A 27800-nucleotide genomic window follows, 5' to 3' on the forward strand; every position below is an offset into this window, starting at 1 on the left:
ACGAGCCTTGAGGGATATAGAAAAATGAGCAGATATGATCCCTGGATGCTTAGATCGATGTGGAAACGCTAGATGTCAGGCCCTACATAAATACCAGCAATTAGACAGCAAGCCCATAGGATACAATTAGGTGTGGGAAAGAACAGGCTGTAGGAGTTCAAAGGGCATTTGCTGTGGGCAAAGGTGGTTAAAGAGTTCGTGGAGGAGATAGGTCTTTGAGCTAGACATCTAACAGTAGTAACATTGATAAGAAGGTAGCTAATATTTATTGATTTGCTACATTAGTCTCCGTGTTAAACACTTAGATGTACAATTCTTTTTTTCTTTTCTTTTTTTTTTTTTTTTTTTTGAGACAGAGTCTTACTCTGTCACCCAGGCTGGAGTGCAGTGGTGCAATCTCACCTTGCTGCAACCTCCACCTCCTGGTTCAAGTGATTCCCATGCCTCAGCCTCCTGAGTAGCTGGGATTAGACATGCACCACCACGCCTGGCTAATTTTTGTATTTTTGGTAGAGATGGGGCTTCACCATGTTGGCCAGGCTGGTCTTGAACTCCTGACCTCAAGTGATCTGCCCACCTTGGCAGTAATTTGGGTAACTTGCTGTAATTACGGGTCTGAGCCACTGCGCCTGGGCTATTTATTTCATTCTTGAAACAACTCTATGAGATAGGCATTATTATCTTCATTAGTTGAAGAAGAAATTGAAGCCTGATTATTGCCCAGGGTCACTCACTAGTTTGTCTCAGAGCTGGGATGCCCATCTTGGTCTTTTGGACTCTAGAGCAAGTGCTTAGAACCACTGGGCTACCCAGCATCTTCATACTTGAGAAAGGTTTTATATTTGAGTTCTTGAAGAGGTCAGAGCTAATATTCTAGTTAAGAGGAAGCGAACAGGCTGGGTGCGGTGGCTCATTCCTGTAATCCCAGCACTTTGGGAAGCTGCGGTGGGCAGATCTCTTGAGGTGAGGGGTTTGAGACCAGCCTGGCCGATATGGTGAAACTCTGTCTAAAAATAGAAAAATTAGCTGGACGTGGTGGCACGCACCTGTAGTCCCAGCTACTTGGGAGGCTGAGGCAGGAGAATTGCCTGAACCCAGGAGGTGGAGGTTGCAGTGAGCTGAGATCGTGCCACTGCATGCCAGCTTTCCAGCCTTGGTGAGAGACAGAGCGAGACTCTATCTCAAAAAAAAAAGAGGAAGTGCACAATCAAATTACAGATGCGAGAGTAACACATCTGGGTGCGGATAAGTCTGTGCTGCTCCGCGCAGAGGTTTTGTGTTGGGGAGTTATTGGAGATGATAAACATGCGTCATCTTTATAAAAGTCCCTCTTTAAAAAGCATGTGGCTGGGCATGGTGGCTTACACCTGTGATCTCAGCACTTTGGGAGGCCGAGGCAGAAGGATTGCTTGAGCTCAGGAGTTTGAGACCAGCATGAGCAACAGAGGTTGACCCTGTCTCTGTGAAAAATAAAATTAGCTGGGTGTGGTCGTGTGCACCTGTAGTTCCAGCTGCTCAGGTGGCTGAGACAGAAGGATCACTTAACCCCAGGAGGCTGAGTTTGCAGTGAGCCATGATTGCACCACTGCACTCCAACTTGGGTGACAAAGCAAAACCCTGTCTCAAAAAATAAAAGGCCGGGCGCGGTGGCTCACGCCTGTAATCCCAGCACTTTGGGAGGCCGAGGCGGGCGGATCACGAGGTCAGGAGATCGAGACCATCCTGGCTAACACGGTGAAACCCCGTCTCTACTAAAAATGCAAAAAATTAGCCGGGCGAGGTGGCGGGCGCCTGTAGTCCCGGCTACCCGGGAGGCTGAGGCAGGAGAATGGCGTGAACCCAGGAGGCGGAGCTTGCAGTGAGCTGAGATCGCGCCACTGCACTCCAGCCTGGGCGACTGAGCCAGACTCCGTCTCAAAAAAAAAAAAAAATAAAATAAAATAAAATAAAATAAAGCACTGTAAAACTGTGAAATGTCATGTTATCATAATATAATCATAATTAGAAGGTAAAACTGAATAGTATGAAAACTCCACCTGATCATGGAGGATCTTGAAGGCTAGGTGGAAGAATTCATCCTTAATGGCATAGTCATAATTTGCAGAAAGTTAACTACAGGAAAGAAAGTAGAGGGAGTCAGAGGAGATAGAAGGAAGAGACAAATACAGACATTTTATTTTTCTGAGACGAAGTCTCAGTCTGTTGTCCAGGCTGGAGTGTAGTGGCGCCATCTCAGCTCACTGCAACCTCTGCCTCCCAGGGCCAAGTGATTCTTGTGCCTCAGCCTCCTGAGTAGCCAGGATTACAGGCACACACCACCACGCCTGGCTAATTTTTGTATTTTTAATAGAGACTGGGTTTCACTATGTTTGCCAAGCTGGTCTCAAACTCCTGACCTCAGGTGATCAGCCCTCCTTGGCCTTCCAGAGTGCTGGGATCACATAGGCATAAACCACCGTGCCAGCTAAATATAGACAGATTTTGGTACTCATAAGGATTTCTGTGGGTCCTTTTCTTTTCTTAGGATACAAAATTTGGATTTAAAGTCTTTCATATGTTAACTTTGACTTAAAATTCTAATCAACAAATCTAGAAAGAAGACCACAACTCATCAAATATTTCCTAATGTTCATTTACAGAATTTAAACATATAAGTCAGCCGGGCGCCGTAGTGCATGCCTATAATCCTAGCACTTTGGGAGGCCGATGTGGGCGGATCACTTGAGGTCAGGAGTTCAAGATCAGCCTGGCCAACATGGTGAAACCCCATCTCTACTAAAAATACAAAAATTAGCCAGACGTGGTGGTGTGCATCTGTAATCCCAGCTATTCAGGAGGCTGGGGCAGGAGAATTTTGTGAACTCGGGAAGTGGAGGTTTCAGTGAGCTGAGATCATGCCACTGCACTCCAGCCTGGGCGACAGAGCAAGACTCTGTCTCAAATAAATAAATAAACAAACAAACAAATAGATAAACATACATATGAGTCAATAACTCTAAGGCATGGAAGCATTCCTATGTTTTTTAAGACTAGACTAGTCAAGTGCAGTAGTGAGAAGCGGGGAAAGAGTAGAACAAGGAGTATTATCTGTAACTGACTGTGAACAATCAATTAAGATGACGCACTACCTTCAGCCCAGCCTTCACCACTTATTTTAATGAGCACTAACTATGTACCAGGACTCTACACTCTTCTGTGAGTACTTTCAACACAAAAAGACTTAGGAAAAATAGCTTATCATGTCCCTGCTGAATAAAGGCCAGACCTTCCATGGCTCAGTAGGCCTCACAAGGTTCTAACATCCTCTTCAGGCTCCGGAGGGCCCGAGCACTCATACAGAGGTGAGCGAACAGTCAAGTCTCCACAGCTTATCACTGTGTGAGCACCTGAGCTTCTGTTTCTTCATCGCTAAAGCAGAGATAACACCATCTTGTTGGTTTATGGTGAGGGAAGGGAGATTTTGTGATGCGCCTTTCCTGATACCTGGCACACAATGGGCATTTGGTAAATGGCAGGACTGGATCCCACCATTATTAGTAAATTCTATTCTGTGTGGTAGGTTTAAGCACCTCTTCCCAGTGGAGTCTGTCCGTCTGACTTTTCCTGAATAACCAGGTACTGAGGCAGGATAAGGCCTGTGGGTCCTTTCCTGGGCTCCTGCCACATGGCTTCCTGCCTCACTGGCGTTCAGCTGTGTTGGTCTCCAGCTTGTCCTGGGCTCAGGCAGGAGGGTCTGCCAGGGTTTCTAGTCTGGTCTCTGATTCGCTGGTATGGGTCACTCCCCAAATTCAGACGGAGTTTAAATCCAGTTGTAACTTTGATGTGTAGCAATACCTGTGATATTAAAATCCCCTGTAAGTCTGCTTTCTGTTTTCTGCAAACTTGGAGGCCATTGCTATATTGACAGTGTATTTGGAGTTCCCCTACATAGGGCTGGGTACCTGCCTGAAGATGAACCATCTAAACCATCCCAAAACCTCGGGATAACTATTTGTCCTCAATTATTCCTACCTCTCTCCCTTTCTTTACAACAGAAAAGTGCTACTGTCTTTAACCAACAGCTTTTACTTGTCACATTCCAGGGAAATTTTTCCCAATAAGTAATGCCCTTCTAGATACTAATGACATTTGTGTCCCATGGTTTGTTTTCTCCCAATTCACAAATTCTATGTTTAGCAATAAAAATTTGTCTAGCACAACACTAGACACTATGGAAAAATAAATATGGAGCAGAAGACTAATCCTGAGGCATTCCCATCCTTGATGAGGAGGCAAGATAGTCATGAAAAACAACTAGGGATGGACGTGGTGGCTTACACCTGTAATCCCAGCACTTTGGGAGGCCAAGGCAGGAGGATTGCTTGAGCCCGGGAGTTTGAGACCAACCTGGGCAACATGGAAAAACCCTGTCTCTGCAAAAACAAAAAAGAAAATCACCCAGGCATGGTGGCATACACCTATAGTCCCAGTTACTTGTAAAGCAATCTAGGGTCAATATAGCAATCTCATTGTCTGACGTGTTATCCAGAGTTCTTTGTCTCATGACCAGGAAAATTAAGAAGCGTGGACACCAAGGGTGTCTACTATTAATGTCAAACCCAATTTTTTTAATGAAACCTTAGAGATAATTCTATCAAATTCTACCCAGTTTGATCATGAGGTGAGATTCTCGTAAAGCTTTTATAACCCTCTACAAAATTTTGTTAAAAAGCAGATCAGTGCCTTAAGAAAGCCTTGTTGTGCTTTTATTTCAATGCTCAATTTACATAAAAAAAATAGAATATCCTTTTGAATTTAGTCAATATATTCACACACAGATTTTCCTTTGCAAGATTTTTTTTTTTTTTTGAGGTGGAGTCTCACTCTGTTGCCCAGGCTGGAGTGCAGTGTCGCTATCTTGGCTCACTGCAAGCTCCGCCTCCTGGGTTCACGCCATTCTCCTGCCTCAGCCTCCCAGTAGCTGGGACTACAGGCGCCCACCACCACACCCGCCTAATTTTTTTGTATTTTTAGTAGGGATGGGGTTTCACCGTGTTAGCCAGGATGGCCTCGATCTCCTGACCTGGTGATCCTCCCGCCTTGACCTTCCAAAGTGCTGGGATTACAGGCGTGTGCCACCGTGCTCTGCTGCAAGATTATTTTTATAATCCTTCCACAATTCGCTCAAACCTTCAGCTTTATCTTAACCTAATTCAAAACAATCCTTTATTTCTAGGCAAAATTTACATTTCCATGACTTCTTATAATCTTTTACCAAAACACATTTTACTTCCCTTACACACCTTGCACGTAAATCTATTTTCAGTAGTCTCTAATTTCCTCTGGGAGGAAAGTGGCTGGGTTTAGGCAGGGACAGGTTTTTAAGTGGACTGTAGATCCTTCTAGCAGGAAAGCCTGATATTTGAAGGAGCGATTGTCTGTTAGCCAGAGATTCCAATGTAGCTGGATGCAGAACAGGTGCCTCAAACATAAGGATTGAATGGCTGTTCTCCCTGTGATGGGGACAGCACTGAGGCTAACAGTTGTCTCTCAAGGGTGGCTTCTTCTTGACTGTTGAAGGTGGAATTTTGCTGTTTGCAGATGGGGCATGGAGCCTGGTTCCTAACAGAGGGATGTAGGAGGGAGAGAAATTGGGGAACTAGAGGCCTTGGACAAAGGGCCAATAGTGACCCCCACAGAGAAAAATCTCACTTCACTAGGTGGCATGGTAGGGGCTGAAATGTTAGGTGAAAACTCTGACTCTAAATTTTTTCCAGGCAGAGGTTAGAAAATGAGGTTTTCGGGTTTGATAGTCTACCCCCACAGTATGCCTCCTAGCAGAAGAAAATTGTCGCATAGAGGAACTGTTCAAATTCATTGGGCAGACAGAGTCTCAGCCTTGCCACTGCTGCCCTCGCCACCCAGAGACTGCTGAGCCCCTGTCCGTCCACCACCACCACCCACTCCAGACACTGAACATCCAGTCATAAATTAAAATGAGCTGGTTCAGAAGGCCAAGCTGACCAAGCAGGCTGAGCAATATGATGACATGGCAGCCTGCATGAAGTCTGTAACTGAGCAAAGAGCTGAATTATCCAGTGAGGAGAGGAATCTTCTCTCAGTTGCTTGTAAAAATGTTGTAGGAACCCGCAGGTCATCTTGGACGATCATCTCAAATATTGAACAAAAGACAGAAGGTGCTGAGAAAAAACAGCAGATGGTTCGAGAATACAGAGAGAAAATTGAGACAGAGCTAAGAGATACTATCTCTTTTGGAAAAGTTCTTGATCCCCAGTGCTTCACAAGCAGAGAGCAAAGTCTTCTATTTGAAAATGAAAGGAGATTACTACCGTTACTTGACTGAGGTTGCCACTGATGACGACAAGTAAGGGATTGTGGATCCGTCACAACAAGCATACCAAGAAGCCTTTGAAACCAGCAAAAAGGAAATGCAACCAACACATCCTATCAGACTGGATCTGGCCCTTAACTTCTCTGTGTTCTATTATGAGATTCTCAACTCCCAAGAGAAAGCCTGCTGTCTTGCAAAGACAGCTTTTGATGAAGCCATTGCTGAACTTGATACATTAAGTGAAGAGTCATACAAAGACAGCACGCTAATAATGCATTTACTGAGAGACAACTTGACGTTGTGGACATCGGATACCCAAGGAGACAAAGCTAAGCCGGAGAAGGAGGGGAAAATTAACCAGCCTTCCAACTTTTGTCTGCTTCCTAAAATTTACACAGTAGACCATTTGTCATCTGTGCTGTCCCACAAATAGTTTTTGTTTACAATTTATGACAGGTTTATGTTACTTCTATTTGAATTTCTGTATTTCCCATGTGGTTTTTATGTTTAATAGTAGGGGAGTAGAGCCAGTTAACATTTAGGGATTTACCTGTTTTCATCTTGAGGTGGCCAATATGGGGATGTGGAATTTTTATGCAACTTATAAATGTTTGACACAGTACTTTTGGTACATTGCGGCTTCACAAGGGCCAGTGTTAAAACTGCTTCCATATCTAAGCAAAGAAAACTGCCTACATATTGGTTTGTCCTGGTGGAGAATTAAAGGAATCATTGGTTCCAGTCACAGGTGTAGTAATTGTGGGTACCTTAAGGTTTCGAGCACTTACAAGGCTGTGATAGAAACAGTTATCCCATGGATCCCACATGTTAAACCAGGTATATCTGGGGAATACTCAATCTCAATGTGCACACCTTTGACTACAGCTGCAGAAGTTTTCCTGTAGACAATCGTAACCCATCTTACTCTGGGTAAGGGCAGAAAGGGTTCACATTCCATTATTTGTAAAGTTACCTACTGTTAGCTTTCATTATTTTTGCTACGCTCATTGTATTTGTATTTAAATGTTTTAGGCAACCAAAGAACAAATGTAAAAGTAAAGATGCAGTAAAACTGAATTGACTGATATTCATTACTTATGTATATCAAGCACAGCAGTAAAACAAAAACCCATGTATTTAACCTTTTTTTAGGTTTTTGCTTTTGTGATTTTTTTTTTTTTTGATACTTGCCTAACATGCATGTGCTGTAAAATAGTTAACAGGGAAACAACTTGAGATGATGGCTAGCTTTGTTTAATGTCTTATGAAATTTTTATGAACAATCCAAGCATAATTATTAAGAACATGTGTATTAAATTCATCTAAGTGGAATAAAAGTTTTATGAATAGAAAAAAAGATTTGGCTGGGTGCGTTGGCTCACGCCTGTAATCCCAGCACTTTGGGAGGCTGAGGTGGGCGGATCATGAGGTCAGGAGATGGAGACCATCCTGGCCAACATGGTGAAACCCTGTCTCTACTAAAAATACAAAAATTAGCCAGGTGTGGTGGCAGGTGCCTGTAGTCCCAGCTACTTGGGAAGCTGAGGCAGGAGAATGGCATGGGAGGCAGAGCTTGCAGTGAGCCCAGATTGTGCCACTGCACTCCAGCCTGGGCGACAGAGCGAGACTCCATCAAAAAAAAAGAAAAAGAAAAAGAAAAGAAAAGAAAGAAAGAGAAAGGAAAGAAAGAAAGGAAAGAAAAGGAAGGAAGGAAGGAAGGAAGGAAGGAAGGAAGGAAGGAAGGAAGGAAGGAAGGAAGGAAGGAAAGAGGGAGGGAGGGAAGGAAGGAAGGAAGGAAGGAAGGAAGGAAGGAAGGAAGGAAGGAAGGAAGGAAGGAAGGAAGGAAGGAAAAGAAGATTCATTGGACAGTACTGGGTTTTTACATGCAGGAAAAAAAAACCCAAATGGAGAGGCAGGTATTCACTGAGGGTGAAATATCCTCCCATACAATGCCATGAATACCTATCACTGGGGGACAAAAAGGTCCTTACTAGGTGAAAATTTAGACTAAAATCTTGGATTCTCCCTGTTTCTAGGAAATCACAAAAACAGCAATTTGAGTTACATTCCTGATTACTAAGGCACTGGCTGACTCTATCCAACAAAATTATATTCCCAGGTTGTAAAAACACCTTCAGCATAGCATACAAAGAAAGGATAGGAGACATGATAGCCACAAAGGAGAGAATGGAAGAAAATGTGATAGGAAAGACTGGAAGTCCTGGCGCCAACACCATGATGGGCTGTCAGGGACTGGAGTTAGTTCAGGAGCCTTCAGATAACACTGAGGTGTAGCCTCAGCCAGAAACCTTCAGTTATCCCAGGACCTCCTTCCAACCCCATGGGATGGCTAGGTCTTCCATGAATGGAAACTGGATTGGAACACAGCTGACATTCCCAACACCCGAGGGCGATGGGGGATTGACAGAGTCCTCTCCAGCAAATCTGTCCTCTGAGTCTTACAGATCTGGTGGCTGCACTAACCACTCTTAACTGACCAACAGAGGCCTGGTATTTATTTGATTTTGAGAGGAAAAAAAAAAAAAAAACTGTGGATAAGAAACCGCAGAAAGTAAAGTATTGGAGGGTTGCTCCTACTCACCCTTCCGACATATCTCAGATGACCCCCTACGGATGAAGCAGTCTAGGTCATTGTAGCAGTCTCCTTGTCTAAGGTGTTATCCAGAGTTCTTTGTCTCATGACCAAGAAAATTAAGGAGCATGGACACCAAGGGTGAGGTTGGAGTGAAAGTTTAATAAGTGAAAGAGGAAAGCTCTCAGCAGCAGAGCAGGGGATCGACCTGAAATAGGGTTGTTGTTTTACAGTTAAATACGAAGGTTTTTATAAGAAACTTCCTTTATCTGTGCAGGTGCTGTGTAACTTACCTTATCTGTGTGGCTACCTGTGTATCTTCCCTTATTTGTGCAGCTGTGAGCATGTCTTAGGCAAGCACAGGGTGCAGCTTCTCTTGCCTGAGCAACTACGGGCATGTTTTAGGCAAGCCCCCACCCCACCCCATGTAAGTTCTCATGGAGCCCACTGTGTACATGCCCAAAAAGGGGAGGAAACTTTTTCCTGGGAGTCCCCTGATTACACAGAGAACCAAGACGTTTCTATGTTGGGCCTCACTCCCTTATCTGTGCCTGTAGCTTGATTTTTCCAAGCTGCTCTCTATGTGCCTGCAGCTTGATTTTTTTCCAGACTGCTCTTTTGTTTGAAAGAATTTCACCGAGGACCTGCCCTAACTGTCTGCCTGCTTTTTTTCTTTCTCCTCCCTCACTTGGGAGGCTGAGGCAGGAGGATCACCTGAACTTGGGGAGGTCGAGGCTACAGTGAGTAGTGATTGCACCACTGTACTCCAACCTGGATAACAGAGTGAGGTTCTGTCTCAAAAAACAAACAAACAAAAAACCAAAGAAACATACACACACAGAGAAACCAAAAAACCAACAACAGGAAAACTGGAAACAACCAGGTTTTTTCCATCAATAAGAGAATGGTGATACTGACTATAGTATACTCTTACATTGGAACACTATTCAGCCATGAAAAGGAACAAACTGTCATTTATTTTTGAGACAGTTGCTCTGTCACCCAGGTGGGAATGCAATGGTGTGATCACATCTCTCTGCAGCCTCAACCTCCTGGGCTCAAGTGATTCTCCCGCCTCAGCCTCCCAAGTAGCTGGGACCACAGGCACACACCACCATGCTCAGCTAATTAAAAAGAAAATTTTTTTGTAAAGATGAAGTCTTCCTATGTTGCCCAGATTGGTCTCAAACTCCTGAGTTCAAGCGATCCTCCTGCCTTGACCTCCCAAGTACTGTGATTATGAGATTATAGGCATGAGCCACCGCACCTGGCCAGACAGTTAATACCACAACAACATAGATCAATCTGAAAAGCATTATGCTAACTGAAAGAAGCAAGATTCAAAAGAGTATCTACTGTATGATCCCATTTTTGTGATGTGCCAGAACAGGCAATACTATTCTGTAGTACAAAAAAATAATCAAACAAAAAAAAATCAAAACATCCTCCGGGGATGGGGATGGGGATTGACTGGGAAGGGACACAAAGGAATAAGATTTCTGAGGTAGTGGTAGTGTTCTGTATCTTAAAAGGGGTTTGCATTCCTAGGTGATAACTTTAAAAAAGAACCATAAACAAATACTGAACTCTAGTTAATGATGTGCAGGCTGAAGCATTTAAGGGTGAAGTATACTGATGTCTGCAGCCTGCTTTGAAATGAATCGGAAAAGAAGATAGACTGATGGAAGGAGAAACAGAGATGAGACAGAGGGGTAGATGGATAGATATGTGATAAAGTGAACATAGCTAGATGTTCCTCGAAGAATGTAGGAAGAGGTTACCCAGGTGTTCACTATGCAATTCTTTGAATTTTGCTGTGTGTTTGAAATTCTTCATAATAAAAAGATAGAAAAAAAAAACAATTAGAGAGCAGTTCTCAGGCTGGGTTTCCAAGCAGGTATGGTGAGGCATAGAATAGAAGTATAACAGAACTGGCTGTTCAGAAGCCTCAACTATTACTCTCCGCTGTATGAGGCCTCTGCAGGTCATTGGCCGTTGCGGTTCTACTACCAGGAATCAGTTGACTCCTAGTTATTGTCTAAAAATGACCAGACTGGACATAAAACTTGCTATAATTACAGCTCTTGTCTTTGTAAAGGCTTTGCTCCCTATCTTCCAGACAGATGAAGAAAAAATGCCTGCAAACTCCATGTATGAGCTACCGCTTTTGCAGCAGTGTGAGACGGGAACTATACTTGGCTTGCCTTAGCTGGGAAGTGGCTGTGGAGGTAGAGGGGTGGCTTGGCTTGTTGCAGGAGTTGGAAAAAGGGCAGGCCACACTGAACTGTGGAGGAGGGGGTGGTCCTTTTCCCCCAGAGTGAGTCTGTGCTTCATCCCAAGTTTCCTTACTTGCCTAGGACACTCCGGGTCCCCAGGGAGGAGGGGGCTCATTAAGCTAGATTCTAGCATCTGGCGTCTGCCCATGAGCATGCAAGCCTTCATAACATCTCTGCTTCTGCTGTTTTCAAAGGTTGGAAAACAAAGAACCAGACCAAAGAGGGGGCAGACTGCTCCCACCTTCGGGCAGGGTGCCATCTTTGTTTTCTTCTCCAGGTGACCGTGTTGCCATTGAGCCTGGTGTTCCCCGAGAAAATGATGAATTTTGCAAGTCAGGCCGATACAATCTGTCACCTTCCATCTTCTTCTGTGCCACACCCCCCGATGACGGAAACCTCTGCCGGTTCTACAAGCACAATGCAGCCTTTTGTTACAAGTGAGTGTCCACAGTCCCACTGGGTCACCTGGGACCTCTTTCCCTTCATTAGCTTGGTGCTGTTTCCTGTGGTTATTTCTTTACTCTTTTCAGCTCATAATTCCAAACATGTGGCATCACCTGGGCAGGCTACTCCTCTTGGTGGCGTTGAGAGAGGGTAGCCTCCCTAGGAATAAGACTGACTCACAGTGCTTGGTTTTAGTCTTTTAGTTTGTTTCCCTTACTTACAGCAACAATAGAAAAATACTGCTGAAAATCACTCACCCTCTGCAGACATCCTGGAGAGAATTCCTGTGGTTCATCCTCTATTATTAGTTTCCACTGCAACCACCAGAAAGTTCATAACAATGATGACCTCGGCTGGGCGTGGCGGCTCACGCCTGTGATCCCAGCACTTTGGGAGGCCAAGGCAGGCAGACCGCGAGATCAGGAGATCGAGACCATCCTGACTAACATGGTGAAACCCCGTCTCTACCAAAAAAAATACAAAAAATTAGCCGGGCATGGTGGCGGGCGCCTGTAGTCCCAGCTACTTGGGAGACTGAGGCAGGAGAATGGTGTAAACCCGGGAGGTGGAGGTTGCAGTGAGCTGAGATCGCGCCACTGCACTCCAGCCTGGGTGACAGAGCACGACTCCATCTCAAAAAAAAAAAACAACAACAACAATGACCTCGACAATAACAACAACACACCATGACAGCAACAGCTGACATTTCCTGAGGTGCCGTAGTGTGCTGCCAGGGCTTGAGCTCTGGGATCCTGGATCTACTCCCTCCTAGCAAGTGAATTTGGAAAAATGATTTAACTTTTCTCTGCTTCAGTTTCATTTAATCACCAAAATATTAAATAAGGTGATGCATGGAGAGTCATAATTATTATTACTATGTGCCTGCCCTTGTGCTAATAAGTGCTTTGCATGCTTTAATTTATTTAATCTCCACAAGAATAATGGTGAGATGGGCACCGTTGTTGGGTTAACCAAGGCAGAAGGAAGCTCATTGACTTGGGCACGCAGCAGAACCAAGAGTCAAACTGGGGTCTCTGTGAGTCTCAAGCTCCTGCCCTGTGCCCACTCCCCTACTCTACTCCAATTCTCACCCCTGAAATTGGGAAGTTGAGTCTGGAGGAAGCAAAGTGCTTGCCTTTCTTCATGGCCCCCCATGGCCCCAGCCATGGAGTTCTAAGGTGCCAAAGTGCCACTTTCCCCCTGACCCAACTCAGTTGCGTTCTCCTGCCACCCCAGCCTGGCCCCAGTGGTAGTTTTCAGCCAGGATGGGGCTTGCCCGATGGAGGCCAGGTGCCAGTCACAGGAACAGTCTGGGAGCCTACTGGGATCCTTGAGAGGAGTCACAGGCCAGAGACCTTGTGATGGGTTTAAGTCAACACCTGAACCTGCTCTAGAAGTAAGCAGGTTACCTGTGCAGAGTCCACCTTTCAGCAAGTGGTTCCTGAATGAACCCATCTTTCTGGGGCCCTTTCCAAGTCAAGACACCAAACAAAAGTTTCATGGAAGGCAGAAGAGCATAGTGGTGAAGCGCACTGGTCTCTGCCAATTACAACTGTGTGACCTTGGGCAAGTCACTTAAATTTTGTAACCTCGATATCCTTGCCTGTGAAATAGAGATAGTAATGGTACCTCCCTCACAGAATTACTGATGAGATCCAATGATAAAGGCATGTCAAGTCTCCAGCATGAGGTCTGGCCCATAGTAGGTGCTCAGTAAATGGTGCCAAGCTATGCCATACTCATGGCCTAGTGGTCTGGGGATGGAGGTGCAGGAGTAGACATGAAAGAGAGCCTTGCGCTGGTGGTTCATAGGGAATGATGGGGCTCTGGTTGGCAGTGGCAGTGGGGGTGCTGAGGAAGGTCTCTGGGGAGTCATACAGCCCCTGCCTTTCTTCTCCTCCCAGGGTGCTTTCTGCCTGTGTCCCCAGTTCTTCCCCACCCAAGCCCTCCTCTCTGATGTCTTTTTAGGATTCCCATACTATCACAGTCTCTTTATTTGTGTACCTACCTATTTTCTTTCTATTTTCCTGCTTCCTCCTTGGCTTCTTAATCATCCATTACCCAATTTGGCCTGTTCCCTGAACCCCACTGTAAAAACTACCAAGTTGCCTCATCACTCTCTGGTGTTTACAAAGTCATGAAAGGTTGGGGCTAGGAGGAAGCTTGGAGTCTTCTCATCCTTGTTGTCCATCAACCCCCACTGGACAAGATTGGAGAGGGTGGAGTCAGTGGTTTTCCCAAGGTCAGTGGCAGTGGGGCTGGCCTCCAGGACTCCTTGTGCATGCTTCTGCCTCCACACCAGATAGCTTTCCAACACGGTTGGCTGTGTTGGGTGCAGGCGGATGAGGCAGCGTCTGCTTAATCAGTAGAGTATTCTTCCTGATAACAATCTTCCCTCATCACCTTCCCCAATCCCATCTCTCCTCGATGTAGCTTCCATGCAGTCCACCCTCTGCATAGAGCCCTTATGAGTTCTTCAGGAAGCCCAGATGTGGAAGGGCCGGCGTATCTGGGAGCCTGCGGAGTCCCTGAGAGAGTTTAGGAATCTTCACTATTTCATTTTAAACTTTTTCCCATTATAGAGAAGGGATGCTTCTAGGGGGAGCAGAAGGAGTGTGACCGCAGTCAGAGCAGGAGAGTGGATTGGAGTAGGGAAAGTGATGGGAAAGAAGCCGAGGGGAAGGGATAAGGGGGTGGTGGGCGGCAGCTGGGCCTCCAAAGGCCTGGTGAGTAGTTCTGTCAAGGATCAGGGACAGTGATAGGAGGACTCTGAGTTATTCTGTTGAAGATTGGGGACAGTGTTGAAAGGATCATGGGGATGAGCACATGGTTTGGCTGCCACATTTATTTCTTTCTGGAACTTGAGGGTTTTCATGTTCCTGTGTGTGGAGATTTGGGGTGCTGGGTAAATCCTGGGCAGTGAGGAACTAGCAGAAATTGGATATTAATATTAGCGACACAGCTGCTCATACCAGGAGGCAGCTGATATGGGACAGGCAGAGGATGTAGAATCAGGACACCTTGGTTAAGTCTGGCCTTCCATTCCCTAGCTTCATAACCTTGGCAATTCTCTTAATGTCAGTGAGTTTCAGTTTCCTCTTCAGTAAAATAAAGATTTTTTTAAAAAGCCTGCCCTACCTGCCTAACATGGTTATCATGAGGATTAAATGAGGTAATAGATGAGCATGCTTCCTAATCTGTAAAGCTTTATGCAAATACTTGCTGTCATCATCAGCGGTATTATTGAGAGGGTCAAGATGCCAGTGGAAGTGAAAACCTAGAACCCAGAGTGAAGGTGACACAGCATTTAATCAGCTATGTGGAACAGGCCCTTTTTTCCTCTTAACTGGCCCTGGGTGAGCCGGGCAGCTGCTGTCCTCAGATGTGGTTCCTCTGGAATGTATAATATGGGGGGTGGCTATCAGAGTGATGCCCATTGCTAAATCACTGTTCTGCAAAACTGGTGATAATCGGGATTGTTTGCTAAAGTGAAACTAAAAAGGCTGTAATTTTGAGAAGCAGACGAGATGCTGGAACCTGGCCATGTTAACTCCTTGTTAAGTAAACTTTTCATTTATTAATGATAACCACCGTGCCTTACCTTGGATAGCACATTAAAGAAAATGTAATGTGTTCATTTCACTGAATTGATTTCTCCAAAGAAAACCATGTTGCCTTCTTCAGATGGGGACGCTGTGGCATAGGTTCTGGGATCAGAACATATCTGGCTTCTAATTTGAACCCTTTGGGCCCCTTACTAGCTTTGAACCACTGGGGCAGTCATTTAACCCACCAAGCCTGTTTCCTCATCTGTAAAATGGGAATTATAGTACCTACCACAGAACTATTCCAGGGCTTTACATGAGTTAATGTATATAAATTGCTTAGAACATTGCTCTGCACATAAATAAATGCTGGATGAATGTTAGCTATGGTTGTTATTACAGTAACGTTGGGCATGTATAATACTATTGTTAGCATTGTCGTTAACTCAGAGGATCTCTGTGTGTCGAATGATTCTTCAGGCTTCCTGACAATGTCACCTATGAGGAAGGCGCCCTGATTGAGCCACTTTCTGTGGGGATCCATGCCTGCAGGAGAGGTGGAGTTACCCTGGGACACAGGGTCCTTGTGTGTGGAGCTGGTAAGAAACAGAAGCCACCCTGTTGCGGGTTCATTGACTGGGAATGCGGGGACCTCTCCGCCCATCTCATTCCCCCTCCAAGGCTTGAGATTTGTTCTAGAATCCTTCTGGGTAAGGGAGGATTGCAGTGTCCCGTTCCCTCAGTGACTAGCACTTTGCTAAACAAACGAGTATCTGCAGACATGATATTAACTAGGGTTATATGTCCTAGGCAACATAGCCCTTTCGTTCATTTAAAGAATGAATTGGCTGGGCACGGTGGCTCCCGCCTATAGTCCCAGCACTTTGGGAGACCAAAACGGGTGGATCACTTGAGCCCAGGAGTTCGAGACCAGTCTGGGCAACATGGTGAAACCCCATCTCTACAAAAAAATACAAAAATTAGCCGGTGTGGTAGTGTGTGCCTGTAGTCCCAGCAACTCAGAAGGCTGAGGTGGGAGGATCACTTGAACCTTCGAGGTCAAGGGTGCAGTGAGCCATGATTGTGCCCCTGAACTCCAGTCTGGGTGACAGAAAAAGACCCTGTCTCAAAAAAAACAAGACCCCATATCAAAACAAACAAACAAAAAGAATGAATCTGGGCCAGGCGCAGTAGCTCATGCCTATAACCCCAGCACTTTCGAAGGCTGAGGCAGGTGGATCACTTGAGGCCAAAAGTTCAAGACCAGCCTGGCCAAAATGATGAAACCTCATCTTTACTAAAAACACAAGAATTAGCCGGGCATGATGGTGCGCACCATGGAGTCCCAGCTACTTGGGAAGCTGAGACAGGAGAATCACTTGAACCTGGAAAGCAGAGGTTGCAGTGAGCCAAGATCGTGCCACTGCACTCCAGCCTGGGCAATAGAGCGAGACTCAGTCTCAAAAAAAAAAAAAAAAAAAAAAAGGAATTAATCTGGTGATTATTTCTGAACCCTTGATGGGAAACTAGGGAAATTTTTTTTTCTTGAGACAGAGTCTCACTCTGTTGCCCAGATTAGCGTACAGCAGTGCAATCTTGGCTCACTGCAACCTCCACCTTAGAGAAATATTTTTGATAGTAAAGGGAAAGGCAACTCTTGGAACTTTCTAATTATACCAGCAAAGTGATGGCCTAGTCCCATCTATGAATAAGGTAGACCCCGCTACTGGCCAGTGGGAGGAGTGAGCAGTGGTTTGCTCCCACACCACTGGGAGCCAGCACTCTGCCTGCAGTAGGGTTGTAGCTAGCTGCCTTCCCTCATCCCCTGTTTCCAGCCATCTGGAACAGGCCCGAGCAGCCTCAGACCGAATCATTCTAGGCTTCTAACTGCTGGTGACCCAGACAGCACGCTCACACTCCTTGTGGGTGTGATCTGGGGTTCCTCATACTTGTTTGTGATTTTCTTTGGCAGGCCCAATAAGTGATCACAGGGTTTCCTAAGAGGGGTGATGGATGTAGAATAGACTTGCCACAATGGGCTAGCAGACTGCAGGACTCAGGTGACAGATTCTTATAAAAATCTGCATGGATCCGGTACCTTTTTACCATAGAAAAGAAAAATAAGTCACACATACCACATACATGCATGCCTTGCCCCCAACACACACATACAGAAATTCACCTGCAAGCCCGTCACCGATTAGCCCAAGAGAACTACTATTAATATTTGGGTATAGAATCTTTTAGTTAGTTAGCTTTTTTCTGAGACCATGCTAAATACGTTTCCTTCACCTACTCTTTTTAAAAAATCAGGCTGGGCACGGTGGCTCATGCCTGTAATCCTAGCACTTTGGGAGGCTGAGGCAGGCGGATCACCTGAGGTCAGGGTGAGACCAGCCTGGTCAACATGGTGAAACCTCATCTCTACTAAATACAAAAATTAGCCAGGCATGGTGGCGGGTGTAATCTCCACTACTCAGGAGGCTGAGGTGGGAGAATCGCTTGAACCCGGGAGGCGGAGGTTGCAGTGAGCTGAGATTGCGCCACTGCACTCCAGCCTGGGCGACAGAGCAAGATACTGGCTCAAAAAAAAAAAAAAAAATTCAATCTACTATGAACATTTTTCCATGTCCATAGATAAAGAGTTATGGCATAATTTTTAATAGCGGTGTAGTTTTTTAATCTTGCTTTGTTGGACATTTCAGGTATTATTTTTCAGTGTTTTGTTTTCTGAGGGAGTTCACAAAATTGTTCTCAGGGGGTGTGTACAAAAAGTAAATCCCCAAAGATATTCTGCATTGCTTTCATTCTGTGGGTCTGATTTTTATATTAAAACCACAGTGTCACTTAGCATGCAGATTCTATGGGGAAGCAGGTATCTCAGGAAAATCCTTGCATACCTGAGTATCCTGGGGCTATCTGGGCACCTGGGCCAACCCAGGGAGCCAGCTCACTTAAGGACCCTCTCCAGGTGGTCCTCAGAGGACACCTAAAAAGAACGTCTCTCTCTAGGGGAGATGTGATGGGTTCTCATGAAGGTCGGGGCAAAGAAAGAACAGGAAAACAAGTCCAGATCTTCCAAGAGTTCTTATATTCTGAATAACTTTGTGTTTCCTTGAATCCTGTGGTTCTTTGAGATTGTCTCCACTAGTGCCCAGGAGTAAGTGGAAAGTTTTTAGCTCTGAGGTTTGAGAGGATTAAATAGAACCCGGCACTAGGAGTGTGTTTTATGTAGAGAATAATTCTTCATGGATTCATTCACTTCTGCATTCAACAAACAGCCGGTAAGGTCTCATCATGCCAGGCACTGGGGTATTGCTAGAGACACACAAAAGATACGGTTCCTGTCCATGGCCTGGACAAGTGGGAGAGCAGATGTTTAATATTTCACAAACATCTTCCGTCTTCTGCTTTGTTTAGGGCCAATCGGGGTGGTCTCTTTGCTCGTGGCCAAGGCAATGGGAGCAGCTCAAGTAGTGGTGACTGGTAAGGCTTTGTTCTCTTTCATTCTCCTTGATGGGGAAACAGCTGGGCCTACTGTATGTGTATGTGTGAGGAGAGGTTATCTGTGACGGTGTGGAGGGGGTGAGTGTGTAGTGTCATATGGATTGTGGAGATATAGAAGAGTGTGCGAGTGTGTTTTGTGTTAGGAGAAGCTATTAGAGAGAGAGAGTTTGTGTGAGAGTGTGTGTGTGTGTGGGTGTGTTTGTGTAGCTGTGTGGTGGACATGGGAGTGTATGAGGGTATAGAGCAGGGATGTCCAATCTTTTGACTTCCTTGGGCCACATTGGAAGAATTGTCGTGGGCCACACATAAAATATACTAACACTAACGATAGCTGATGAACTTTAAAAAAATTTTCTTTTAATCTCATACTATTTTAAGAGAGTTTACAGATTTGCATTGGGCCATACTCAAAGCTGCATGCAGGCTGCGGGTTGGACAAGCTTGGTGTGAAGAGGATGTGTTGGGCTCAACAGCACCACCCATTGCACCAGAGCTTTGTTACCATCAGATCTTACACCTCCATTTTCTTTTCTTCCTAATGAGTCATCAGATTTCTCTTTTTGAAATAATTTTTTTTTTTTTTTTACCTTCAGACCTGTCTGCTCCCCGGTTGTCCAAAGCCAAGGAGATTGGGGCTGATTTAGTCCTCCAGATCTCCAAGGAGAGTCCTCAGGAAATCGCCGGTAAAGTAGAAGGTCTGCTGGGGTGCAAGCCGGAAGTCACCATCGAGTGCACGGGGGCAGAGGCCTCCATCCAGGCGGGCATCTACGTGAGTGGGCTGAGGGCAGCTTTGGGGAATCAGCATAGGGGAGTGAAGGAGATAGAAGTAAGGAGTGAAGCTTCTTTACCAGCTTGCTGTGTGAGCCCCAAGTCAAATTGATTCATCTTTTGTTATCTCTGTTTTCTTATCTCCAGTGTGGAGATTGTACTTGAATTTGCCTTACATTCTCATTGGGCCATCTGAGGTTCACACAAGATAACAGCTATACATGGGCCTTGAAAAATTTTAAGGACACACACTTTGGGGATGGGGTTGGCTTCATGATCATATCCGTGATCATAAAAGTGCAGTAGTTTTGGTAAAAAGATCAAGAAGGAAAACAGGGAATGATGCCTTAATTGTATGTGGGAAATCCCCGTCTTATTTTATTGAGGAAAACTGCAATCTTTTAGTCATTGATATAAAGTGACAGGCATTCAGTTAGTCATGAAGGTGAGGTTATTTTCCAGGTTCACAGGTGTCTAGTGCTTGTTTTGTCTCCAAGACTTAGGAACAGATAAGCTGCCAATGCCTGACTCGCCCCTCAGGGACCCACCAACCACTTATGGGAAGTTGGCAGGAAGTTGGAGGTGGTGGGAGGGAGTGGCATTGACAGATCAAAGTACAAGGAAAAGAGGGGAAAGAGAATAACTTCCAGGTTCCAAGCCCTACTGCATGCCAGCTTCTCCGCTGTACTTTATAAACATGATGCCTAATCTACACAATAACGCTGAAAATCAGTTACCGTTTTATGTTGAGGGATTTGTGGTTTGAGGCAAGCCGAGTCAGGCCCAGGACCAGCCCTGCCAGGCCCCAGTGCCTGAGTTGCCCTGCTGCTTAGGAGAGGAAGGGAAGGAGGGGACAAACAACCATGCTAGGGTGGGGGGACAGGGCCAGGGCTGGGGAGGGTCGCAGGCAGCTGTCACCACAGGGGACTCCCGTCCCTGCCTCCCAGACTGCTTCTCCACGGTAGCGTGGGCTTCCTCCTTCCTTCTGAGTCCAGCTGATTCATGCACGAGGGCACTTCGCATCACATGAGACATTCTAGGGAAGGCTGACTCACCAAGCTGAGTAGCAGAGCTGCCTAGACCTCCTTCCACTAAGTTGCCTGTGACCTTAGGAGCTGAAGAAGCAGTGGGGGAGAGGGAGGAGCGGGTGCCACCTCGGCACTGTCCTGAGTTTCAACTGGAGTCGGCCAGCCCTCTACTTCACTGTCACAGGCAGTGGTCGCCATGGGGGAAGGGGCAAAAAGACGCTGAAACTCAGAGAGGAACAATGGGTCTGTGTGTGACTGATCTACCCATGGTATGTCTTGGGTACCTGCCGTGCGCCAGGCTTTGTGCTGGGCACTTTGAGGGCTAAGACATGAGTAAGTCGTGTCTACTGTCTTCAAGTTGTTGGCAGGTCAGTGACCTCCACCCCACAGAGAGGCAGTATAAGCTGGGCGACTTCAAGGACGTGTCTCTCCTTCCTCTTGTGCCTGGTCCTTAGAGCATTTGGAACAGTCGGCATTTCCAGCTGTTGATGGTGACGGCCTGGTTGCCAGGCTACCTGAGGCAGCGTGGAGGTGAATGTGACGCATGGGCCTCACTGGACCTGCAGCAGTGTCTCTCTTGACGTAGGGAGTGGGACTGTCATGCGTGACAGGTGCTGTAGAATGCTATAGGCCTCCCCGCCAATGAGCAGGCTAGGCGGCTGCACCAAATACGGACATATCTGAGCATCGCGGTCCTGCCAGGTTCTGACTGGATAGTGTTTGTGATGAGACGCGGCAGATGCCGTGGGGTAGAATTGATGTCATATCCTTGGTGCAGATGCCATACCTACAGGACAGTGTCCAGGTGGTTCCAGCATTCCTTGACCTGGGGTCAGCAAACTGCTGGCATCTTGGCAGCTTGGGATGGCCAGTTGGTGTTCCTCCTCATCACCAGGTAGAGAGGAAGTGCTGATGAGGAAGTAGTTTCCCTAGAAAATGGGCTGAGAGGGCACGTCCAGGGTGCCACAGCTCTGAAGTGGCAGCCCCAGGAGTCACTCCCACACCACTCACACCCTGAGTTCACCTCTTGCTCACGGCACCGCAGGCCTCTCTCCATGGTGTATCCTTCATCTCAGAAGCGGAGGCTGTGGCATGTGCCTTTCTCTAGTTCCACTGTTTAGCACCTAGAATGGTCCCAATAAATGCTTGCTGCTGACTATAATGAACAGCCAGCATGACTGAATTGTCCATTGTTCTCTCTCTCACCACACTGAGCACAGTGATCCCCAGAAAGCTCTGGAACAAGCACGGCACTCACAGGGAGTTCTGGGGAAATTTTCAGGAGAAATTTCGCAGCCACCTGTGAAATTGCCCACTCCAAGTGGGCAACTGATAAGGCAGATAAACATTCAAGGAAAGACAAAACCCATTATGGCTCATACTGTTGAGGAAAACATCTCTGGAACAAAACGATTTCTAACCACCAGCCTGCACGCACCTATAAAGCCTTTTTTAACCACAGAATATAAGTGACTCATCTGTCTCGTGTTTATAGTTTTCTCAGCACCAGTAAGCTTAGAGGGCCGGCGGTTCCTTCCAGCTCTGATGAAAGCGCTGCCTGTGGAGGGCGCTCTGCGGGAGGAACAGGTGCTTAGACTGTGGAGCTGGCTGAAGCCAATATTGGGTCCCGAATCTGTAAAGCTTTGGAAGATGTTCCCACTGTGCCTGGTTCTCCGTGGGTTAAGTGTATTTTTTCGGAAGGTTTAAAGGAAACAGTGTTTACTCTGCCACTCTGTTAAGTTTGGTTGGCAGGTTGAGCAGTTCAGCACTGTACAAGAATCACATTCTCTGGAATTTTGAGATGCTCAGCTGATGCAACCAGAAGATACTTGTGTGATGATACTACGTTATTGTAAGTGGGAAGTCAGTATTTCTTATCTTCTGAGCTTTCTTGTTTGTATCTCCTTTTCCAGGCCACTCGCTCTGGTGGGACCCTGGTGCTTGTGGGGCTGGGCTCTGAGATGACCACCATACCCCTACTGCATGCAGCCGTCCGGGAGGTGGATATCAAGGGCGTGTTTCGATACTGCAACACGTGAGTATGCTGTGGGTGAGCCAGGATGCCCAGCCTCCAGCAAGACCAGGGCAGGCCCCACTCAGCCTCTGGGCCCATGAGTCTCTGCCTGTTTGTTCATGGGGGGCACTCCCTGGCCACACTGATAGCTGTGTGATATAACAGGGATCCAAAGAGAGAACACTCATTCCCAGTTAAAGAATGGGAAGGACAGAAGAATGAATGGAGGGAAGGAAGGAGGGGATTTTGAAGCATGCTCTTACTGGGTGTCTGCTGTTTATCCCCGCCAGGCCCCTTTTTCCCCCCCATTTTCTTAAGTTGCCAGATCTCCATTTTCTCCCTTTAAAGGGAAGAAGAGGAGAAAGGACAGAAGGAAGAAATCAAGTCCTGTGGCTCCTGTTCCTGAGCCCTAGGGCCCACCCTGGGGAGCGAAAGGGTCTTAGTTTGCCCCACCGGTGTTCCGCAGCTCCACCCTCTCCCCGGCTGGGACCTTCTGGCTGGGACCCCACTCTGCGGCAGTGTCCCTTACTCCTAGCTTTAGAGGCTGCAACTCCATGCCCTCATCAGGGCACCAGCTTTCCAGTAAGCTGAGCTGTTAGTGGGTGTGACTGGATTGTCCTGGGCTGCCTCCCCACGGCTTCTCTGCCTTTTCCCAGTGGCTTCCACCATGTGCCTTGTTCCTTCGTGCCACAGGAATTCTAGGCTCCATGGCAGACATGGCAGAGTGAGGGTGTGGGCGAGGGGTGGGGGAAATTGGAAATAGGCTCTGTACCCCTGAATCGTAAGCCATAAGGTCCTTTCCTCGGTTGTCGGCCTGTAAAATTGGCTTTGCCGAACTGCGGTGCTATCAATAATATGGCCAAGCTGATCTAGCGCTTGGTAGTTTTGGGCACCTGGCTCTTTCCTCTTGAAGGTTGAATATAATGCTCGTGCTCTTTTACAGGTGGCCAGTGGCGATTTCGATGCTTGCGTCCAAGTCTGTGAACATAAAACCCCTCGTCACCCATAGATTTCCTCTGGAGAAAGCTCTGGAAGCCTTTGAAACATTTAAAAAGGGATTGGGGTTGAAAATCATGCTCAAGTGTGATCCCAATGACCAGAATCCCTGATGTTAATTGGCTTTGCCCTCATCCGCACAGTATCGGGATCTCAGGGCACAATCGCTGGACAGGGGTGGGCTTTCATGCAGAACTTTCTCTTTTGAATGTTAAGAATAATTAATATAACTCATCATGAACAGAAGTCCTTACGCAGAGGAATTGGTGTGCCTTAAAGATACAATCTGGGATGGTTTGGGGGAACTTGTAGCCAGAGTGGCCTGTTCATGCTGAGCAAAGTCCAGCACGCAGAGTGGAGTTCGGCAGGCAGGTGCCGGGAACTCCCCTTCTTCCTGGAGTGCCTTCATTGAGTAAGGAAATCTGGCCCGTGGGTTTCCTGGTTCCACTGCTACTGACCCGGAGGGGAATGAGGGCTGAGTGATGAAAAGATAACTTCATGAAGACTTAACTGGCCCAGAAGCTGATTTTCATGAAAACCTGCCACTCAGGGTCTAGGATGAAGGCTTGTCAGCACATTCAGTTTAGAATGCAATGTCTCTAGAGACACATTGGCTGTTTGGTTTGATGATAAAAGGAGAGTAAGAAAAGGCATCACCTTCCTGGATCCAGGATAATTTTCAAACCAATCAAATGAAAAAAACAAACAAAAAAGGAAGTGTCATGTGAGGTTAAACCAGCTTGCATTCCCCTAATGTGGAAAAAGTAAGAGGACTTCTCAGCACTGTTTGAAGATTGCCTCTTTTTCAACTCCTGAGAATTGTGTTATTTCACTTGCCAAGTGAAGGCCCCCCTCCCCAACATACCTCACCCCACCCCACCCCTAAACACGGTCCCTTGTTACTAGGCAACCAGGAAACTGCTTCCTGTTGACCTCACCAGAGACCAGGAGGGTCTGGTTAGCTCACAAGACTTCCCCACCCCAGAAGATTAGCATCCCCTACTAGGCTCATACTCAACTGATGATTATTAGACAATTCCATTTCTTTCTGGTTATTATAAACAGAAAATCTTTCCTCTTCTCATTGCCAGTAAAGGCTCTTGATATCTTTCTGTTGAAATGATTTCTATGAACTTGTCTTATTTTAATGGTGGGGTTTTTTTTTTTTCTGGTAAGATTTGGATCCAAATCGCATCATGCCCACTTGTGACTTGGAGGTTATTCATCAAGAATGAGGAGATAGTAGCCATGACATAGCTTGAGCTGTAGCCTTTAATCCCTTACTTCGACTGTGGGTGGAGGGTGAGTTTGAAGAGGTTCTGATTTTCTTGTAACGTGGGAAAGCCATGACCTTGTGCCCGAATCTGTCAGATTGCTTTGGGTAATAAATATTGTTAGTGGCATCTGACTCATGCTGCTGTTTAGTGGGCAATGGACTTACGTTACCCATTTCCCGGAGGAAAGGATCCCAGGATTTTTGAAGGTGACATATTTTCTGTACCAAATATAATTTCATTGACATGAATTATCTCTAATCCTCACAACAAGTCACATACACAATCATTTTGTAGATAAAGAAGATTTAAATGCCAGAGGAGACCTTAAAATTGTCTTAACACAACCCTTCGGCTAACAAGGGTGGAAATTGAGGCTCAGATTGTGGAAGTGACTTGGCAGATCACACAGTGGGTTAGTCAATGGCCCAGAATTAGACAGAACCCAGGAATTCTGGCATCAAATCGTTTACAACATGCTGCCTCTCAGGCCAGAGGGGTCCAGTCCTAGGGGACAAAGGATGCCCCCATGGCACCACCCCCACCAAGCAGCTCCTACTGATGAGAAGATGCACTCAGCAATCTCGGTGGGAACATCCTCACACCCTGTGCCCACTTTCAGGTGCCCAGGGGAGGAGCTCTGTGTCTGCTTCAGCCAGGGCTTTAAGAGGAGAAAGAAGCTGGGAGTGAGGGGCAGAGGCTCTACCAGAGAATGTCTGCTGGTGTCTTGGAGGCACTTCCTGCAGACTATGCACTCCTTGTGAAGCTATTTCAGTGCTGCCCCTTCATCCTTCTCCTCCCTGAGCCGTAGGTAGAAGTCAGTGTGTGGAGGAGGCCACCCAGAGATGACCCTGACCAGGCCCCACTGCCTGTAGCCACACCCAGCCTCTGTCCCAGCTGACTGCTAATAGTCAGCGTTGCTTCCCTGTTATTTGGCCTCCGTACCTTGAACCTAGGTTGACATCATGAGCAGAGGACAGTTCTTAGGAAAGGCAAATATCCCGTAAATCCTATTTGCCTCCCCTTCTCCTAATCTCTGGCTCTACCAACTCCCCAACAGGCCTCCTGCACACACACTAGGAGCCAGGAGGGAGGAGGCGGGACTGTGCTACACAAGGGAGACTGGGTGGGGAAGATGTCAGAGAACCAGTGCCTGAGTGCAGAGGTGACTTCACACCAGCATCTGCGGTAGCCAGAGGTGGCCTGCAAGAGGGAATTGCTGGAGCCAACATGTCCCCTTTCTCAGTTAGGGTCCGTGGAGCAGTCTGCTGCTTTCTACCCTCCAGGTTGCCTGAAGGGTTCTTCCCAGCTCTCCGCCCTGACACCTCTTCACTCACTAGCACTGGTGTTGCTGACTGGGTGGGGTCCTCAGTGTTGACTGAAAGCCTGAATCAAGTGCCAGGCACTGGTGGCAAAGCACATAGAGGCTGCTGGAGCTTCTAAGGTCACGGAGCTTGTGGGGAATTCACATGCTTGGTTCCGGGACTGATTCAGTGAGACAATCAGTATTGATTGAGCACTTAGTGGGTTATGGTGGTGGTAGGAATGAATTCCTGGGCTTCCTGCAGCCCCTTTCCATGAATCTATACATATAAAACATGTACATGCATTTGTAAACATTAAGGGAGTGTACTTTACTTTTTTCATTTTACTCGTAACAGATGAGGACTTAAAAAAAATCACAATTATTAAATAATTCCCATTACTATACCCGATAAAACTAATAATAATTTCATAATAGCTAATACCCAATCAACCCATGCTGTATTTTCCCTAATCTAAAAAAACAGAAAAAATTACTTCCCCACCCCACCCCCAAAGACAGGATCTTGATCAGAGCTTGCTGCAATATCAAACTCCTGGGCTTAAGTGATCCTCCTGTCTCAGCCTCCGGAGTAGCTGGGATTATAGGCATGCGCCACCATGCCTGGCTACTTTTTGCAGAGAAAAAAATTTTAAAAGGTCTCACTATGTGGCCCAGCGTGTTCTTGAACTCCTGGCCTCAAGCAATCTTCCTGCCTCAGTTTCCCAAAGCACTGAGATTACAGGCATGAGCCACCATGCCCAGCCAAAACTTTACTTTTTTACACTTGCTTTTCTGGAATCAGGATTTAAACATATTGCATGTGGTTGATATATTAAGCCTTTTTTTTTATTTTTTGTTCTTTCTTAAGCCTCTTTATTATAGTTCCTCCTACATTTTGGTTTACATGCCACTGTTACGTTGAAGAAACTGGATCCTTTGTCTTCTAGATACTGTTTTACAAATGTGCTTGTTTTCATTAAATAAATGGCTAAATTTCTTTCTATGTCAATAATTGTACACATCATTATTTTAAATCACCACATCCCATTGTATGGATAGACTATCATTTATAAAGCAAATCGCAGTATTTTGAGTGTTTGGATACTTTGCAGAGTTTTGCTCTAATAATAAAGTTGCAGTGACTACCCTTGTTGCATATTTTTGTGCTCCTGACTTATTATTTCCTGAAGTTATAAATACGTTATTTCTTGAAGTTATATTTTAGAATGAAAATACCTGGGGTTAAGGGTACACACATTTTTAAGGTAACCTGGTTAGATGAGAAAACACGGTATTGACATTAAGACTGTCTAAGAAAATCTCTGGGGGTGCCCCAGGCCTTGTGTGATGTGGGAGGACTCTGGGGTCTTGGGTAGCTCACAGGGGCTGCTGAGGATGAGGCCATGAAGCCACTGGCTCTATGGCTTCAGGTCACCCTTGGGAAAGCAGGGACCTAGACCCATAAACTTGGACAGATTTTGCCAACTTTCCAGGCCCCAGTTTCCTTATTAGTAAAATTGGTGGTCCCTCTTAGCTCCGGGACTACTGCCAGGACGTGACACCAAACAGCTCCTGTAAAGGACTGGCACAGAATTCATAGGGAGCTGTGACTCAGCCACTGTGAAGCAGTGAGACCAAATCAATGAACTGATACTGGAAGCCTTCCCTAGCCCTGCCCCTCCACCTCAATTCCAGGAGACACTGGGTACCATTCACCA

General features: G+C 46.3%; 1 protein-coding gene and 1 pseudogene across 1 annotated transcript in view; both read left to right on the top strand.

The window, feature by feature from the left end:
• Window positions 1–27238, top strand: part of SORD (sorbitol dehydrogenase) — a 47036-nt gene extending 19798 nt beyond the window's left edge. The window contains exons 4-9 of the mRNA XM_008016772.3: window positions 11478–11637; window positions 15670–15788; window positions 18610–18675; window positions 19290–19465; window positions 22406–22527; window positions 23450–27238. Of these exons, the coding sequence (XP_008014963.1) occupies window positions 11478–11637; window positions 15670–15788; window positions 18610–18675; window positions 19290–19465; window positions 22406–22527; window positions 23450–23615 (809 nt within the window). The 3' untranslated portion in view covers window positions 23616–27238. The remainder of the gene's footprint in view (window positions 1–11477; window positions 11638–15669; window positions 15789–18609; window positions 18676–19289; window positions 19466–22405; window positions 22528–23449) is intronic.
• Window positions 1950–11469, top strand: LOC140710457 (14-3-3 protein zeta/delta pseudogene; annotated as a pseudogene).
• Window positions 27239–27800: the final 562 nt, after the last annotated feature.

Source organism: Chlorocebus sabaeus, chromosome 26 (genome assembly GCF_047675955.1).
Source record: "Chlorocebus sabaeus isolate Y175 chromosome 26, mChlSab1.0.hap1, whole genome shotgun sequence".
Taxonomy (NCBI): domain Eukaryota; kingdom Metazoa; phylum Chordata; class Mammalia; order Primates; family Cercopithecidae; genus Chlorocebus; species Chlorocebus sabaeus.